Source organism: Anastrepha ludens, chromosome 6 (assembly GCF_028408465.1).
Source record: "Anastrepha ludens isolate Willacy chromosome 6, idAnaLude1.1, whole genome shotgun sequence".
Lineage (NCBI taxonomy): Eukaryota > Metazoa > Arthropoda > Insecta > Diptera > Tephritidae > Anastrepha > Anastrepha ludens.
The window spans coordinates 3,933,263-3,949,100 of record NC_071502.1 but is presented as its reverse complement, the minus strand read 5'-3'; the positions used below and the strand labels follow the sequence as shown (position 1 = coordinate 3,949,100).

The 15,838-nt window shown below is 36.0% G+C and overlaps 4 protein-coding genes across 8 annotated transcripts in view; 2 read left to right on the top strand and 2 right to left on the bottom strand.

The window, feature by feature from the left end:
• Positions 1–701: 701 nt before the first annotated feature.
• On the bottom strand, positions 702–6,342 carry LOC128866688 (uncharacterized). Of its 3 annotated transcripts, none has more exons than XM_054107595.1 (9): positions 6,001–6,342; positions 5,754–5,872; positions 4,226–5,598; positions 4,034–4,168; positions 3,766–3,897; positions 3,636–3,697; positions 2,840–3,576; positions 2,618–2,778; positions 702–2,133 (listed from the first exon to the last, which is right to left on the bottom strand). In XM_054107595.1, exons 2-9 carry the CDS (start codon positions 5,811–5,813, stop codon positions 1,401–1,403), a joined length of 3,393 nt encoding a protein of 1,130 aa, XP_053963570.1. In that variant the 5' UTR covers positions 5,814–5,872; positions 6,001–6,342; the 3' UTR covers positions 702–1,400. The 3 variants fall into 3 exon arrangements, with proteins under 3 accessions (XP_053963570.1, XP_053963569.1, XP_053963571.1); XM_054107594.1 differs by having other exon boundaries at positions 5,754–5,854; XM_054107596.1 differs by lacking the exon at positions 5,754–5,872 and having other exon boundaries at positions 6,001–6,341.
• Positions 6,343–7,898: 1,556 nt separating this feature from the next.
• LOC128865907 (SAGA-associated factor 29) lies at positions 7,899–9,170 on the top strand. Its single transcript, XM_054106306.1, has 3 exons — positions 7,899–8,120; positions 8,179–8,800; positions 8,860–9,170. The coding sequence occupies exons 1-3, from the start codon at positions 8,082–8,084 to the stop codon at positions 9,072–9,074; spliced, it is 876 nt and encodes a 291-aa protein (XP_053962281.1). The 5' UTR covers positions 7,899–8,081; the 3' UTR covers positions 9,075–9,170.
• Positions 9,109–10,191, bottom strand: LOC128865908 (mRNA turnover protein 4 homolog). The gene is made up of 3 exons (XM_054106307.1): positions 10,037–10,191; positions 9,712–9,959; positions 9,109–9,646 (listed from the first exon to the last, which is right to left on the bottom strand). Exons 1-3 carry the CDS (start codon positions 10,062–10,064, stop codon positions 9,161–9,163), a joined length of 762 nt encoding a protein of 253 aa, XP_053962282.1. The 5' UTR covers positions 10,065–10,191; the 3' UTR covers positions 9,109–9,160.
• A 1,329-nt stretch (positions 10,192–11,520) lies between these two features.
• Positions 11,521–15,838, top strand: part of LOC128865909 (14-3-3 protein zeta) — a 57,531-nt gene continuing 53,213 nt past the window's right edge. Inside the window, exon 1 of one of the 3 annotated variants that reach the window (XM_054106310.1) lies at positions 11,521–11,625. The gene's annotated coding sequence lies outside the window, so the exon portion shown is untranslated. Of the gene's footprint in view, positions 11,626–11,894; positions 11,986–15,838 lie in introns of those variants that run through there. The other 2 variants (XM_054106308.1, XM_054106312.1) reach the window with 2 other exon arrangements.

Sequence of the window (15,838 nt, the reverse complement as noted above, 5' to 3'; positions counted from 1 at the left end):
GCCGCCGTAGCCAAAGGGATTGGCTCCCGTGACTAGCATTTGGGAGTGCGTAGGTTCGAGTCTTCATGCGTGAAACAGCAAAATGGTAGAAACAGTTTTTTCGTCGCTTCTACGTAACCGGAACGACCCGGATTTATATCCGGCCAGGATTGTTTATACTGCTACAATAACAACAAACAGTTTTTTCTAATAGCGGTCGCCACTTGGCAGGTAATGGCAAACCTCCGAGTGTATTTCTCTCATGAAAATACGCCGTTCGGGGTCGGCTTAAAACTGTAGACCCCTACATTTGAGGAACAACATCAAGACGTATGCCACAAATAGGAGGAGCTCAGCCAAACACCTCACAGAAGTGTACGCGCCAATTATTTATTTATTTTTTTCAGTTGTCCTTTTGTTGTCTTCTTCGGCGGATCTTCAAAGGTTGCCCGACTTCACTTCTCGTATGCCGTTGGCTTGATTTGTTTGCCTTGGTCACGAAGGGCGAATGAATGAAATGTTTCAAGTTCTCTCTGTGAGTGGCCTCGATTAGGGTTATGAGTTTTTTCGTACCCTCCCAGTAAGGATTTCACCTGGCGTAGCCCCATAGTTCGGTGCACACAAACCTCCCTTAGCCCTAGCTTTTCACTCCTTAGTCAGCTAACTAGGATTTACATCTTTTCAAAAAATGTTCAAACTAGTTTTCTGATTTTATCAATATAATCCATGTTTTTATTGAGACCCGATGTTACCGATCTTACGGTAAATTTATGAATAAAAATCAGGTTATCTTAATTAAGTCTTCTTTTATTTACTATTACTTGTATAATGTGTACTTGTACTGGGCCGTATTTGAGTAGATGTTAAATTTTTTTAAAGAACTCTAAGTATATTCTAATTAAAAACCTTCCACAGGAAGACAATTATATAATTTGGAAATTCACTCATTCCACACAATTGTCTTCTTTCAGTTGTGAGACCCAGTACCCATAACTTTAATCATACGTAACAGCACTAAAAAATGTATGTTTTTGCTTCCTAAGCTAAGCGTACAGTACATGCAATGATCACGAAATTATACTACAGAAATTTGAGAACATATTGATTGTATATAAAATATTCATTATACCGAAAACATTATTATATCGATAGCAAATTATTACATTACATGAAATTAAGTAAATCTTATTATTTTGTTCTTTTTACAACCATCTATAAGCAGTGCGAATTCTTCTAATCTATGCCTATAACTATTTAGTAATTTCAATCCATTGAAAATGTACACTAAACCACGTTAATAGAGTTTGACATTTCAAGAAAACCATTTCACAAGGTCCAAAAATGCCTAAGAGTTACAGAGTAGTTATTTCAGTTCTGCTCAAATGAGTTTAAATCACGGAAAGGCGCAAAATATACAGAATTTAATTGTCGAAACTGATTTGTCGCTTGACTTTAGTCGTGCCAGCATTCAGTAAACTCGAATCCAACTCAATGTTCTTTGCTTGCAATTGCGATTTCCCCACTGAAGTTGTACATTTTACTGAAGCACCTTGTATGTTGCTTGCCATCAGTTGGTTGCCAAAATAGTGGTTGTTATTTTGCGCGTATGGACTCACATTGCGCTGGTCTTTTCCAGTGAAATTCTTCTGTGCAGAGCGACGTTGATCGGACTCAAAATTGACATTTTCTCGTAAAGCTAAGCCGCACATATTATTTTTCGATGAACTATTCTGTGGCGATGTGTTCGACTGAATGGATAGCTTGGTTAGAGACGATGACTGTTTTACTGAGCTTTCAAGCAGTTGTAATTGTGATTGGTTTTGCGAGGTTGAAGTCGTCGCTAAAGAACTGGTTGACAATGTTACATTTTGGCTGCTGCTTGCACGGGAGGAGTTCAATGATGAGTCGGTAGAAAATATATTCGTGACGGAATCGGCACGTATCAAGTTTTGACTAAATGAATGCGTTTGATCTTGCAATTGCTGTTGCTGTTGCTGAGAGTTTTTTAGACGTTGATACTCCTCGGGTCCAATATAGCCGCTCAGGCGACAGTTAGACTCGTTTTTCTCGCGTACAATTTTGGCCTTCGCTTGCAGATAAATATCGTCGGCGCAATGGCCAGTAATCACATTGTGCACGTACCGTTTTGCCAAGCTGAAAGCGAAAAATTTACGATAAGTTTGCAAAGTAACAGGTACAAAAGATTAAATTTGGAGTGGACCGAACTTTATATACTTGCGCATGTTTTATTAAAATTTAATTTGGGCTGTATTTTCATTTTTGGAATCAAACAAAACAAACAGTTATAGATTGTAACATCAGAGGCACGAACACAAATTTAGTCCTCAATTATTATTAAGTCCTTATCGAAATACACTTTAACACATAAATTAAGTTTATCATTTGAATCAAATTGGAGTAATTTTGGGTCGTTTATAATGGAGATGTGACGTTTTTTTATAAATAGGAGGTGAGCGTAGTTATTGGCCGATTTCGTCAATTCTCAATACCAATTCTGAGGATTTTGTGTACCTATGTATATGCCGATATCTATTTCAATAATTCAATTCCTTCATGCTGTTATGTGCACAAGCGCGCGGGTGTAAAAATCTAGCAATCAAATACTACTCAAACTTACCGCAACAACGTTTCACTATTGCTCGTGCTGCTCTTTTGGAAAAACTCCTGAAATAATCGCCGCACAACCCTGGCTAATACTGCTGCATATTGTTTGAAGCTGCTATGCTTCGTTGTGATTTTCTTCTCTTGCAATGCTTGTGACACCGCCCATAAAAGCTTCTACAATTCATAAGAAAAACTGTATACAATTCCCATATCTATAAAAAAAGAGTTTGCATACCTTTCGTTGATTCTCTGTTAAACTATTTGACTGCGCCACCATTTCCGAGTGTGATCGTTGAATTTTACTAGTAGTGGCGGCAGCTGATACGTTAGACGATAAAGCAGTTGCACTACCAAAAGTAAAACTACTGGTGGGTAGTAAATTTGAATGCGATATTAAGTCACGAGTTGAAACAGCAGCGGTGGTAGTCATTTCAGAATTAGCAAAAGCAGCAGCACTAGCCATCGTTGAAGTGGAACCAGCCCCAATACAAAAGCTTTGACTTTTAATTTTGAGTGCACGTGGCGTTAAATTTTCTGCACCTCCGCGGAACAGTTTGCTACTTTGCGATGGTAAGTCCCCTGAATCCCCAGTGTCGTCGTCATCAATAGCCGAACGTTTACGCTTAAATCTTGAATCAAACTCAAGTGTACTAAAACGATTTTGCTGTTGTGCTGAATTGAACTGGGTATTGATACTTTTATCAATACCAAGAAGTAAATTTTGATTAGCAGAGGCGTAAGTGCTCTCCGACTGTTTGTCCGGAGAGAAGAGAGCTCGCTTTGATTTTTCAACACGATTGGCAATTTCGGGCTTAATACTAAGCATACACCTTTGAACGGGTGGTTTGTGCTGCCGTTGCTTGGGCGGGCTCTGGAACAGCGCACGCTTCGATGCCTCCCGCGAAGGACCGGGTTTAATGAGATCGCAGCGAAATTGTCTTTTACGAGCCGACGATGAAGGCGTTTTGCGAGCTTCAAACATAAAATTATTAGCAAAAAGATTAAAAACAAAATTACAATGCATTTTATACTTTTTTTTTTGCTACCAGGTGTCATACGTTTGGGAGTATTCTTACGACGATGTTTATTCTTCCTGCAAAAAAAATAATAATAATGAAAAAATATTTTATGATATATGGCAACATATAACATTTAACCTACTTTTTAACATCTACCATTATTTGTGGCCCCCGCAAACTATTTGATTTTTGGGTGGCCAACTGCGCTGATGAAAAAGTGGCACGACGTCTAGCCAAATGGCTTAAACGATTTCCGGGAGATTGCGTGAGTAATCTGCAAATTAATATATGCAATGCAAAGCCAAAATTGTTGAAACTTATTTCAAAACATATAAACACATAAACTCGAATATTGAACATAAGAAAATGTTGAACGCTAGAAAAGCAAAATAATAAGCTTATAATCTTACTTCATGCGCGCGTTGCGTTTTTTTTCGCTAGACGGTGAATTGCGATACGAAGAGGCAGTTTCTGCGCCAATAAAACGTTCAATCACCGATAAACCTAAATATTCGTTGTTTTCAGAGGCTTTGCACAAATTAAAACTGAAAATTAATTTAAAATATTAAAATTGGCGTTTTTAAACACTATTCAACGCTTACCAGAAACCATGCTGCCTCACGGCTAGCACTTGTCGCCAACCCATTTCCGCCGATTCATCAACGGAGTGTGTGGGCTTTAAGAGACTGGCAAACTCGTTTGAAGAACTCCAACTGTCCTGGACGTCAGTAGTATCAATGTCGGCTGTGAAATCTAATATATCTTGTTTTCGACTCATCACAGCACTAAACATATCCAACTGTGGTATGGTTACAGAGGGTGGTGGTGGTACACCCGCCAAACATTTCCGTATTCGTCGTAAAAGCTCTTTTTCTCGACGACAGTTCTCCCGAAATAAACTGTAGGTATCAAAACGTTGAGAATCTTGTTCACAGGTTTGATCGTCCGCCAAACTGGACTCGGTGGCACAATTCAGTGATTTATTTGTGCTTGCGTCTGCATTATGCTCAGCACGGTTTTCACACGCATTTACATCAAAAACTTTTATACTTTGTGGCAAACCAGTCTCCTCCTGCATTTCGATTGCTTTCTTTTCTGTTAAAATTGTATCATTTGATTTGACTGTAGTATCAACAACTTCGATTAAATCTTCCGCGTTGAAACTGTATATATTTTCATTGCCTGTTTCCGTATTGTTCTCATTTTCATCATCTTCATCATCGCCAAAAAGGTCTGGCGATTTCTCATTACTATACTTTTTGAGAATAAATGAGTGGTTTAAAGGCTTATCGGGGATTTCGATAATAGTTTCATGTCCATCGAATTCGATTGGTGGAGTTAGACTTTTGATTTTCCCGTTGAAAGATAATTCGATAGACAGTTTAAAAGGCTTTGTTTCTGGATTTCCTACTATCGTTTCCGACCTTTTGCTAAGGGCCACCAAGTAATCGACACCATTTTCAGATAGATCTCCATCGCACTCACTGGGTTCTGTCTTCTCGTTTGACAGTTGAATATCAACGGCATTGCAACTATTCTCATCCACAACCATGTCATAAAACCTCGAAAACACTGTGCCACCGTTAGTAGGCAAATTTTTCTGATCAGTTAGCGTGTGAGGTGACACCTTTTCCAAACAAATCGTTGCCTGTCGAGTATCGTAGGTAGATGAAAAAAATTCCCTTTGCAATTTGCCATAAGGGCTTTCACCAAACCCTTTAAATGCGGACTTCTGACTCAAAGTAGGACTTACAACAGTTTTATTATTCCTAGGCGGTGATTGTTCTTCATACATTCCAGGAAGAGAACTAGACATTGCTATGAGAGGAATTTTATTTTCCTGACTAGATATAATAAAATTACCATCTGCTGGTATTACAACTTCAGTTTCGTATGATGGGGGTTTTAGTATATATGGTAAATGCATACTTTCATCATATACTACGTTATACTCGAGTTGCTCATTGAGCGAGGACTGTAAGTAGAGAAAAAATTCTGAATATTTTAGTTTTCTCTTAAAATACCACAGTAATAATGTATTCTACATTATGCATCCAAAATAATGTTTTATTAGGAAATATGCAAACAGATGAGTTTTGAAGAATGAATTTTGAAGAAAGTAGAACTTACACTACTAGACGGTTCAGATTCATAGCTATTGTTAATTTTACTGCGTTTTTGTGCGCTCATAATTCAAAAGTGACACTCCCTGCCCCAATTTGTGGAATAACCTGTATTAAGGAAAGACTCTACATAGATTAGAGGAAAATATGTCTAAAAATAGCTACAGAATACATGCTTATATGCACATGCATGCACCTTTTCTATTTCATGCGTAAGAAGGAAAAAATGTCAATTATTTACTAAATTTACTTACTTATTAAAATGAATTCCTTTACTTATAATAATATATGTAGAGTTCCCAGCCAAATGCACATTTATAAACCAGCTACAAAACCACTCAAAGCGTAATTGCGCGCGATTGTTTTGATTGCCGCCGACAGGCTACTTCTACTCTTGCGCCTTTTTTATTTGAAAGAGTTCAATGTTTAATTGTTCCGCGTGTTTAGCGGTGAGTATAGGTGTCGAATTTGTAAGTTTTTAATTTTGTTAGCAATAATACTTAAAAATACTCTAAAATAAGTCGTGAAAATTCTGCTGCGGTGGCTGAACCATATCCAATACACAGTGTTGTATTACAGACATCACAGACTGCAAACTACAGTGTTGCTAATAGTTTTTATTTTACGTCAACGTAAACCATTCCGATTAATAATAACAATAATGGGGCGTTTTCACTTGCGTGAGAAGCTCGCTTGTTTTCTATTTTTTATTGCATAGCGTGTTCTTGGTGAAACGATCCGGTAATTAGCAGCACGGATAAAAAAATTTTGTTTTGATAGTACAGTCCAATCGTGATAGTCCGACACATACGGGACCGACTCGTTGTCGGATTATCAAATATTCCGGACTACCGAAGGTTCCACTCCGTAGATCCCACTTAGGTAAAGAGGTGTTTCACCACGTTCGTATCGCTGAATTATGGCCCATTTATCATTCAGCGTAAGTGTTGTACGTTTGTTTGACGTCGATGCCATCACTAAGTAAAACCATATCAGAAAATAAGGACACGAAAAGACAGAAAAAAATCACATCAAAACCGTCAGAAATCGCGAGGGAACTGGCGTCGTTCAAATTTAATGACAAATACATTGTGACCGGGAAACAAAACACAATCCCCCTCTGCTGCTCTGCTACGACTGATCAAAATAAAATAATGCCAATTGAATCCATAGACGTTATGAGGTTGTCGGATTACCGAACGTGTCGGATTAAAAAATGTCGGACTATCACGATTGTACTGTATTAATAAATATGATTATGTAGATGGATGTTTTCTTCACATTGAAGATGAAACAATAAGGGCCTGTAAATAGCACAAATGTTCAAGGAACACCATTTCAACTGGCAATCGGCGTTTTTCCAACAGTTAATCAAGTCGAATGTTATTAATTTGCTTTAAACATTGTTGTTTTTCTGTAAAAAATTAGACGAATTGCTTAGTAAAAAGCGAGATTACTCATAAAAATTTCTCAAATCCAAATTATTAAATAATATGGTTATGCCGCATAAAAGTGGTATAACTCACTATTTACAAAGACATGTAATTTTAACCAGCTCCATTCCAGCGTTGCCAAGATATATTCATTTATACCAGTTGCTTCATCTATTCACCACTTACTAAAACGCCGACGCCCTTATATAAACGCCGACAAAGAAGAGGTTTATATACATCATTTTTATAAACTTTTTTTAGCTACTATTAATTATGCGCTCATATTACATAAGAAAGCGTGTGTCAATAGAGCTTTAGCCAGTATTTGCCTATTATTAACTGAAGTGTCGAATTTCCCATGCGTATTGCTGCCATAATATTTTGCAGGCTCAGTAACCGCCGTTTTCGGATTTTCTCCAACCGTCTATTACTGCAGAAAATTGTGCAATTAAATTAACTTTTGCTTCTCTGCCTTTTTCTCACTCGTTAATAATAATTAAATAAACAAAAAACACTACATTATTCCACCAAACCAATTTCTGTGAAGAAAGATCTTTCAAAACAGTTTTGACAGCTGATTGTCAAGTTTGTAGCTAATATGCCATTTGTGAACGGGTATATGAATTTCTAAAATGTGCTTTAAAAATTCGCGAATTCCCAAGAGCGAAATATTATGGCGTTGGAGCATAGCATTATGGTTTTTGCCAACTAAAACCGCTCATCCCTTTGCTATCGGCAATTTTATCGCTTACCGATACATTTATTCATCTAGAATTGTTTTGTTTCTAGTTATATCTGCGCTTTAGAAGGTTTTATTTCTCGACTTATCATTATATTCCGCTGAATAATATAAGTTTGCACATTAAAATATAATTCGTGCTTAGAATTAGAGGACCCTTAATATGCCATTAACAGCTGAAAACGCGGCATTGCAAATTCAGGTTAGTAAACTGTTAGCATTGTTAGTAAACAAGCATTGTCTAAATTTGTTTATTACAGGACCGTTTAAAAGATTTGCAAAGACTCATACATCAAATTGATGAAGAACGCAGGCGCTCTGAGGCAAACGTGAACAGTATACTGCGGGCACAGCAGTCGAACTTTCCGCCACAAAAATTAAAAACCCTGTATAAAACAGGTCTGCAAGATGCTTCTCACGAGGAAATGACTATACGTGGAGCTTTAGAAAAAATACAAGAAATCCGCAATATTCGAAACGAAAGACGTGTTGCTGCCCGTAATGCTGGTAACAAAGAAGCAATACGTCGTGGCGCACTAATGAAAATGGTTCAAATTTCTGCGCAAACTTTACCTCTCTTTGTAAGTAAGCCTGGTGAGAAAGTTCCGCCATTATGTGGTGCTACTCCAGCTGAGAGCAATTATATCGCAAAAGTTGGGGATAACGTCGCAGCCTTAGTGAAAGGTGTGGAAGATGACGAAAACTGGATTTTGGCGGAGGTGGTACAATTTTTACATCGCCAAAACAAGTATGATGTCATAGATATTGATGAAGAACAAAAGGATCGACATGTACTAAGCAAGCGAAAGATTATACCACTGCCGTTAATGCGAGCTAACCCGGAAACCGATGGGCATGCGCTATTTCCAAAAGAAACTGTTGGTAAGAAAACAGCAAAATTTGCAAATGCCCTGTTCTTTAATAACTTATTTATTTTTTAGTGATGGCACTTTATCCTCAGACGACTTGCTTTTACAAAGCTATAATTCATCGTTTACCGCAAACTGCCACAGAAGATTATTTGGTCCTATTTGAAGATTCTTCCTGTACGAATGGTTATGCTGATCCATTACCAGTTGCACAGCGATATGTTATTGCATACAAACCTACAAAGAAGAGTGGTGGTGGTGGAAGCGGTAGTGTTTCTTCAGCTTAATCAAAAAAACCAAGTTTCATTTGAGTTAAAATATCTTATTTATACAAAATTAAACTTAAACTTATGTAATACATTTTACAAATTAACTACTCCTCATCGTCCTCGTCTTCTTCTTGCTCCATTTCTTCATCTTCTACCTCATCGCCTTGCCCACTGTCAGTTTTGTGATCGTCGTCATCTAAATCATCCTCAACGTGCAATTCGAAACCAGTATCTTCGGTCCAAGAGCACTTCATTGTAAGCTGAAATTTCGCCATGGGTTTTGCAACTAACTTTAAAATTCGCGCCTGTTCTGGTGTTAAAACTTTTCCTTCCTCGCACACGGTATAATCACTGTACAGTGTTACAATACCTTTTTGAAGTTTTGTTGGCATACCGAGGGATCGTAAATGTGGTTCTATGGAATGTGCGAATTCTTCGAGGGGACCTGCTGGCAACACTACTGTTTCTGTTGCTTTGAAACCACTGCGTGCATATTCCACAGCCCAATATTGTTCTGCCCATTCAAGAACTTCTTGTTTCGGCTTTTCCGTGAATAGTAGACCTACTTGTCCTGTCAAGCGCTTAGAAAGCTGCAATTTTTTAAATGGCATTAGTTATGTATATTAAAAAAGTAAATCAGCGTTCGGATTTTTACCTTGTGCAGGTCTACTTTAATTTCCTCTGCTTTGCTACGTCCTAATCCGATTTGCATGATACGATTTTTACCAAAGAAAAACCGCGAATTAGACTTCCATTCTTGCCGCAGATCCTTCAATAGATTATTACGCATATTTTGCACTTGAAAAAGGAAGATATTGGGGTATTTCTCAACACAATGACGTATATCATCAATAATTTTTTGTTTCCATGCTAGGCCCTTCCGATCCGTTTTGGTCAGCGAAACTGTTTTCAGAGAAAAGAAAACAACCAAATTAATGAGGATATTTGACAATCTGGAATCTTTAATAGTCAATACTTACTTTTTTTGTCTCTCTTGGAACGTGGCATTTCTAAAATGGACTATTTCTATAATATAAATATTGTTCTAATATTCGGAAATTTATGCCAAATTTACGCAGCGAAATCAACACGTGCAATCACGGCGTATTATAAGATTCGCTTTGCGTGCAGTTGTAAATCATATGTTAGTTGGTGATGCTTTGGAAAGTAGTAGAAAAGGCGAAACAAAAGAGTAGTATAACCTTTTAAAAAATGTATTGAAAAAAAACGCGATTTCCCAACATCGCTTAACGAAATTGTGCGTGTAAATGTTTATTAAAAAATTATCGTTTGCGTGAAAGTAGACAGCAGGTCCACTTTTACCAACTCTTTCATTTTTCAACGGCTATCGCCTATTTAAATATCGTCTCATGTAAATGTAACTTTAGACAGACAAATAGCAATTAATATTGAATTGTCAATAAATTTGTGTCAGATTTTCTATGAAACTCTGTGAAGTCTTTTTAATGAGAAAGGGAATCATGACAGCGAAATGGCATTAAAAACAAATATAGAAAAAAATATTAACGGATTTTCGATGAAAATGTGTTTTAGTAATTTCTTTTGAAATGATACGCACAGAACTAAAAAGAAATTAGCTCGATGAAGAAGTAAGTCTCTTTATAATTACTCTTGAGCTTAATCACTGGATTGCTAAATAGAACTTTAACAACAAAAAAAAAAAAAATTAATAACAACACAACTTGCTTGCTTTATTTGATTTCAATGTCTAATCACTCTGTATGCTACTTCATTTATCGCGAGTTTGACAACCGGAAGACGTCAGCGCTGCAGATAAACAAACAAAAGGAACAGAAGTTTCAATTCAATATTCAGTGAGTGGCTTCGTAAAATTGCGATTTTAGGATTTGAGACTTTTAAATTAAACAAACTAATAAAAATTAAGTGCAGCATGTTAAATTGTGAACGCACGAATTTTTACAATAACTCCAAATTCAGTACATTAAACAGTTAGAAGCACTAGAGCATCAACAACAAGAGAAGTTTATTTTGTTTCTGCTTTTGGTCCCTAGCAAGTCGAAAATTATAAACAAAAATTGGCCGTTTGGAATAACTTAAACAAAATTTGTCAATTTAGAGTCTAAACAAATAGAAAAAGATCAAAATTGTAGCCCTACTACTGCTGCTTGCTTGATGTGTCTTGGTCCGAAATGTAAAGGAATATAGAAATTAGTTTCGGAATTGTAGTAGATCGAATACGTTAGAGATGATATTAAATGTAATGTCTGAAGAAACTGAAAATTGAGCTTTTAAGAAATAATTTGAAAGTCTAACGTTTCTTAAAGAGTTTCACAACTTTAAAATAATTTGTTACTAGTTTTACCACTAAACAATTGAACTTCATTAAATTTAAAAAACTAATCCGCTTACCAGCATCACTTCCAATTTTGTTCTGTTTATTGAAGTTTGCAACCCCTTTTTCTCATCCCTGCTTCAGATTTGTCATCGATTCGTCAACGCGTGGGAAAAGAAATCGTTTTATCTGTCGCTATTTTAAAGAGTGAAATAAATTGTAAATTGATTTGTTGGTGAATTTGCAGTTTGAGTGGTAAGTACCGATTTTATTTAAATTGCAACATTTCGCTAAGGTATTTTATTTTATGAAGTATGAACATGAATAGAACTTGCATGTTCGCGGAATGTGAGAAAGTGTATTTGTAAGGGGTAAGAAAAGTGTGCAGGTGGAGAACGTATGTATGCCGTTATGAATATAGAGAAGCGTTAATGTAATGGCTGAATGAATTATTAGACATCCACATAGCGATTATTGTTACATAGCTAAAGGAACGATTGAAGTACCAAGTTTTTTTTTTTTTAATTTTTAAGTATTTAGAAGTGAATTTGACACACGGCGGAGTGATTGTCGTCAGTACGACTGATTATTTTCAATGCGTAAATGCATATACAGGTATGTTTAGGTGCAGTAAAAGTATTTTTGTTTGTTTCTTTTTTTTTTTTAACAAGCTTAGACTTTGCTTCTAATAGCGAGGATGGGGCTTGATGCCGTTCTGGTCGTCTCAGTTGCGGCGCAGCTAACCATGAAGTCTTGATGACGTAATGCACTAAATCAGCTCGGCGCAGAGTTTGTGCGCAGCAACAACAATACATTGGTAAATGGAGACAGGGTTGCTTTGTTACCCAATGTCTCCACGAGCAATCGCTTATATCCGTATGCTTGTATCAAGACCTTTCTGAGGCTTAACAGTTTTTGCTTTTTCAGTCTTGTATTTTTTTAATTTAATTCAATACGGAGTCGATTGGGCTATTTTACAAAGAAAATTAGCTCATTGAGAGACTTTTTAATTGACGAAATACAATTCCTTGCATAATTCAAAACCGCGACGGAAGTTTTTCTACAAATGGAAAAAAGCAAATTCATAGAATCAGACTTATCCTCCTTCACTTCTTTATACATATATCAAATATAGAGAGGGCACTTATTTTTCTGTTTTGTCTGACAAATTAAAAATCAGGGGGTCAATGCTACCCTTACCTTCTGTACAGGGCGGGAAATGAACTTTTGCCTGGTTAGAGTGTAACATTTTGAGAAAGGAAGTCGCAACTCTATGAATATGCTGAGAGAAGAACATGAAAATTTTACAGCCCCGGTCCAGGGCAGAATAAATGCAACATTATTACGAGAAAATAAAACGCTAATTGTGATGTACCTAAGAAAATGTTTTTCTTAAAAACCACAATCTTTACCATTTTATATGATCGCCTGATTTTGCTAGTTCTGGCGACACAGCCTTCTTGGTGTCGAAATGCAGTCCAGTTGATTATATCTGGCGAGTGTTGTTATGAATGAAAAATTAATTTTTATCCACATGAAGTTTTTTAGTTAAATATATAGAGTTCATGAGCCTCGCTATTTGCCATATATGTCTATTTTGCGGAAGAATCAAGACGCACTCCACAAATTGGGGGAGAGGATCGGTCACACATTTAATAAAGCTAGTTTTTTTCGATTTGCATTTTTTTTTTTTTTTTTTTTTTTCCCTTAACATTTTTTTAGATTTCAATTTATTTGTATTTTTTTATATTTCGATGTACATATCTGTAATTTTTCGTTAGATTTCAATATTTTTTTTTATTTTTATTTTGTTTTTATTTATTTTTTACTTTGTTTTTATTTATTCTTTACTTTGTTTTTAAGTTTTTTTTATTATTTTTTAATATTTTTTTACTAAATGTTATTTTTTAGATTTTATTTAAATTAAATTAAATTTAATCCTTATTTTATTTTTATAAAAGTTTGATACTTTTTAGACAGAATTTGTATCCCATTTAATTTTGGTTGGTATTATTGTGAACACAGGTGTAGGGTAGGGTTGACTTTTTTTGCGTGGGCCGAAATTAATGTTTTTCACAAGCACTAAAGAATCGCCATTTTGTTTAACAGTACTTTTAGTATAATATTTAATACTAACTAATTTTATAAAAATAACATAAACCGAAATTAATGTTTTTCACAAGCACTAAAGAATCGCCATTTTGTTTAACAGTACTTTTAGTACAATATAATATTTAATACTAACTAATTTTATAAAAATAACATAAACCGCATGCATTAATCTGAGTTATTTCACTTAAAAAGGGATGAAAGCAGAAATATAATCACGCTATGCACCCTTTTGCCACTATTTTGATTCTCATATAACTACTTTTTAGTGCATTATTCAATATTATTGTTATACCTGCGTAGAAGGACTAAAACAAAAACACCCAACAAACGAGACAATACCGCGTAACCTTGGTACAATTACGTTCTGCATACTGTAACAGGTTAAACTCCTACTTATCCAGAATTCACCCCGACGTACTAATCAGATGCCTACCAGCATGTGAAGGCACCCCCACGCCACTATTCACCTTTTCACATGCCCATCAAACTCACTCATAACACCCCTTTCTCTCTGGGCCCAGCCTGGGCTTACCGTTAGATGAGCTAGACGAAGATGACCACTGATCTATATAATACTGATAGGGGATAAGTATACTGCTACAACAACAACAATAACAATACTTTCTATGAAAAACCGGAGGAGACTAGTAGGGGAATTTTTTTAAAGCGCGGCCGAAGGCCTCCTACTCGAAAAGGAGGAAAGAACTCTCCGTAGATAACACTGCTGGAATAAAGATCACGAACATTTTTTGAACCTCATCAAATTATACATTTCCGATAAATTTCAAGTGTTCACTTTCGGATCTATTTACCTCACTCACATTTGCTTTGCACAAACTTGCAAGCAGTTACGAAATGGGTAGTAAATAACTAGTGCTTTTGTGAAACCGTCCCAATTTTTCCTGCCGAGGTGAAGATCGGAAAATTTTTTCAATTGAACTGTAATTACTAACAATTGATGGTCATCAGTATTTAGTGGCTGATATCAATATTTTATAATTCTGCAGTGCATATTTCAGAAAGCAGATGAACAAGCGGTTGAATGTTTGTTGTTGTTGTCTTTGTTGCAGCATCATAAATATTCCCCATAAATGTTTGGTGGGTGCTGCTGGAGTGCTAGTCCTTGGCCTGATATAAATCCGGTTCGTGGAAACCGTTTCTCGTCTCGTCCTTTTACAACATTTTGACTCATTGTGTAATGAGAGAAAGTGTGCCAGATAGCAATGACATTCGTTTTCGGCACGCAGACGTATTATTACACTATGATTTGAACTCCGTATGCAAATGGGTTGCCTCGGAGTTATCATTACTATTTTTGGCACCTAAGGATGTGTAAAAATTTATATTATTTATTTATTAAAATGAAATATACTTACATATATAAATATATATTTATTTATAAATGTCTCATTCCTATGACCCTTTTTATTTTCATATATTTCCTGTTTTCATAATTAAATTAACAGGAAAAAAATGTGTTAAAGAATGAATGTATGTAGATTTAATGGCTTCGAAAGTTCTTTTATTTCGCATTTCTTATCAGCATGATATGATAATTTTAAGAAGCCTAATTTGCAAAGCCGAATTTTCATATTCAAAAAAAGAGTTGCCAACTCTATATCAGCGCGTCTCTTGCAATTGAGAATATTTTTGGCTCTCACATTTTGGTCTGTTTTTTGCACAACCAAAAATCTCACTATACTTTCAGTTGATTGGGCCTACTGAAGTTTCCGCATCATTCAAATGTATTGCCCATACTTTTACTGTGATTTTGCTTCATACCAATTTCTATACCGGTCACTCCCTCAATTCATTAGTCCATATGAATATCTTTGGCCGTGGTTAGTCTGGCAGAGATTTTTTCCGCGAACTCGGAACTGTTTTCTGTAGTGTGGGGTGGTTTTACTGACTTTCTTCAAGGATGATAGATTACAAGGTTTGACCATCCGAAACAAAAATGGAAGAGTAACTTCGGCTGTCACGTCAGTGGATTCGGCAACAGAATTGTCGCCGCACGTTTTACACGTATTCTTGTAGTACATATAAACACTTGGACGACGGCAGACGACATTTAGCCTCTGTCAAATATCAAAATACGCCCGGCCGTAGGAGCGCAATTATTATATTTTGAAGCCCAACTTCAGGCAGCAAAACTTAAAATTGTCGTGGTTGCCGAATCGTTCTAATTTTGATGGCGACAACTCGATAGCGAAGTGTTGCAACTGAAGTAAGAAATATGATATTTTACAAAACTTTTTATGAGTCTCATTATTCAAAAGGGATAAAATAACTGTTTAAACTTAAATGTAAATATACTTAATAATTCCGAACATATAAAACAATATTATATCCTTTT

What these genes read in the sequence shown, in the direction of transcription:
- LOC128865908 (XM_054106307.1), bottom strand. Translation starts at nt 10,064, where the DNA reads ATGCCACGTTCCAAGAGAGACAAAAAAA. An exon ending in TTCCAAGAGAGACAAAAAAA is followed by an intron (nt 9,960 to 10,036) that starts GTAAGTATTGAC and finishes CTCTGAAAACAG; the next exon opens with TTTCGCTGACCAAAACGGAT. An exon ending in TTAAAGTAGACCTGCACAAG is followed by an intron (nt 9,647 to 9,711) that starts GTAAAAATCCGA and finishes AAAAAATTGCAG; the next exon opens with CTTTCTAAGCGCTTGACAGG.
- LOC128866688 (XM_054107595.1), bottom strand. Translation starts at nt 5,813, where the DNA reads ATGAGCGCACAAAAACGCAGTAAAATTAACAATAGCTATGAATCTGAA. An exon ending in ACCTGGTAGCAAAAAAAAAA is followed by an intron (nt 3,577 to 3,635) that starts GTATAAAATGCA and finishes TTATGTTTGAAG; the next exon opens with CTCGCAAAACGCCTTCATCG. An exon ending in AATAGTGAAACGTTGTTGCG is followed by an intron (nt 2,134 to 2,617) that starts GTAAGTTTGAGT and finishes TTTCGCTTTCAG; the next exon opens with CTTGGCAAAACGGTACGTGC.
- LOC128865907 (XM_054106306.1), top strand. Translation starts at nt 8,082, where the DNA reads ATGCCATTAACAGCTGAAAACGCGGCATTGCAAATTCAG. An exon ending in ACGCGGCATTGCAAATTCAG is followed by an intron (nt 8,121 to 8,178) that starts GTTAGTAAACTG and finishes TGTTTATTACAG; the next exon opens with GACCGTTTAAAAGATTTGCA. An exon ending in ATTTCCAAAAGAAACTGTTG is followed by an intron (nt 8,801 to 8,859) that starts GTAAGAAAACAG and finishes TTTATTTTTTAG; the next exon opens with TGATGGCACTTTATCCTCAG.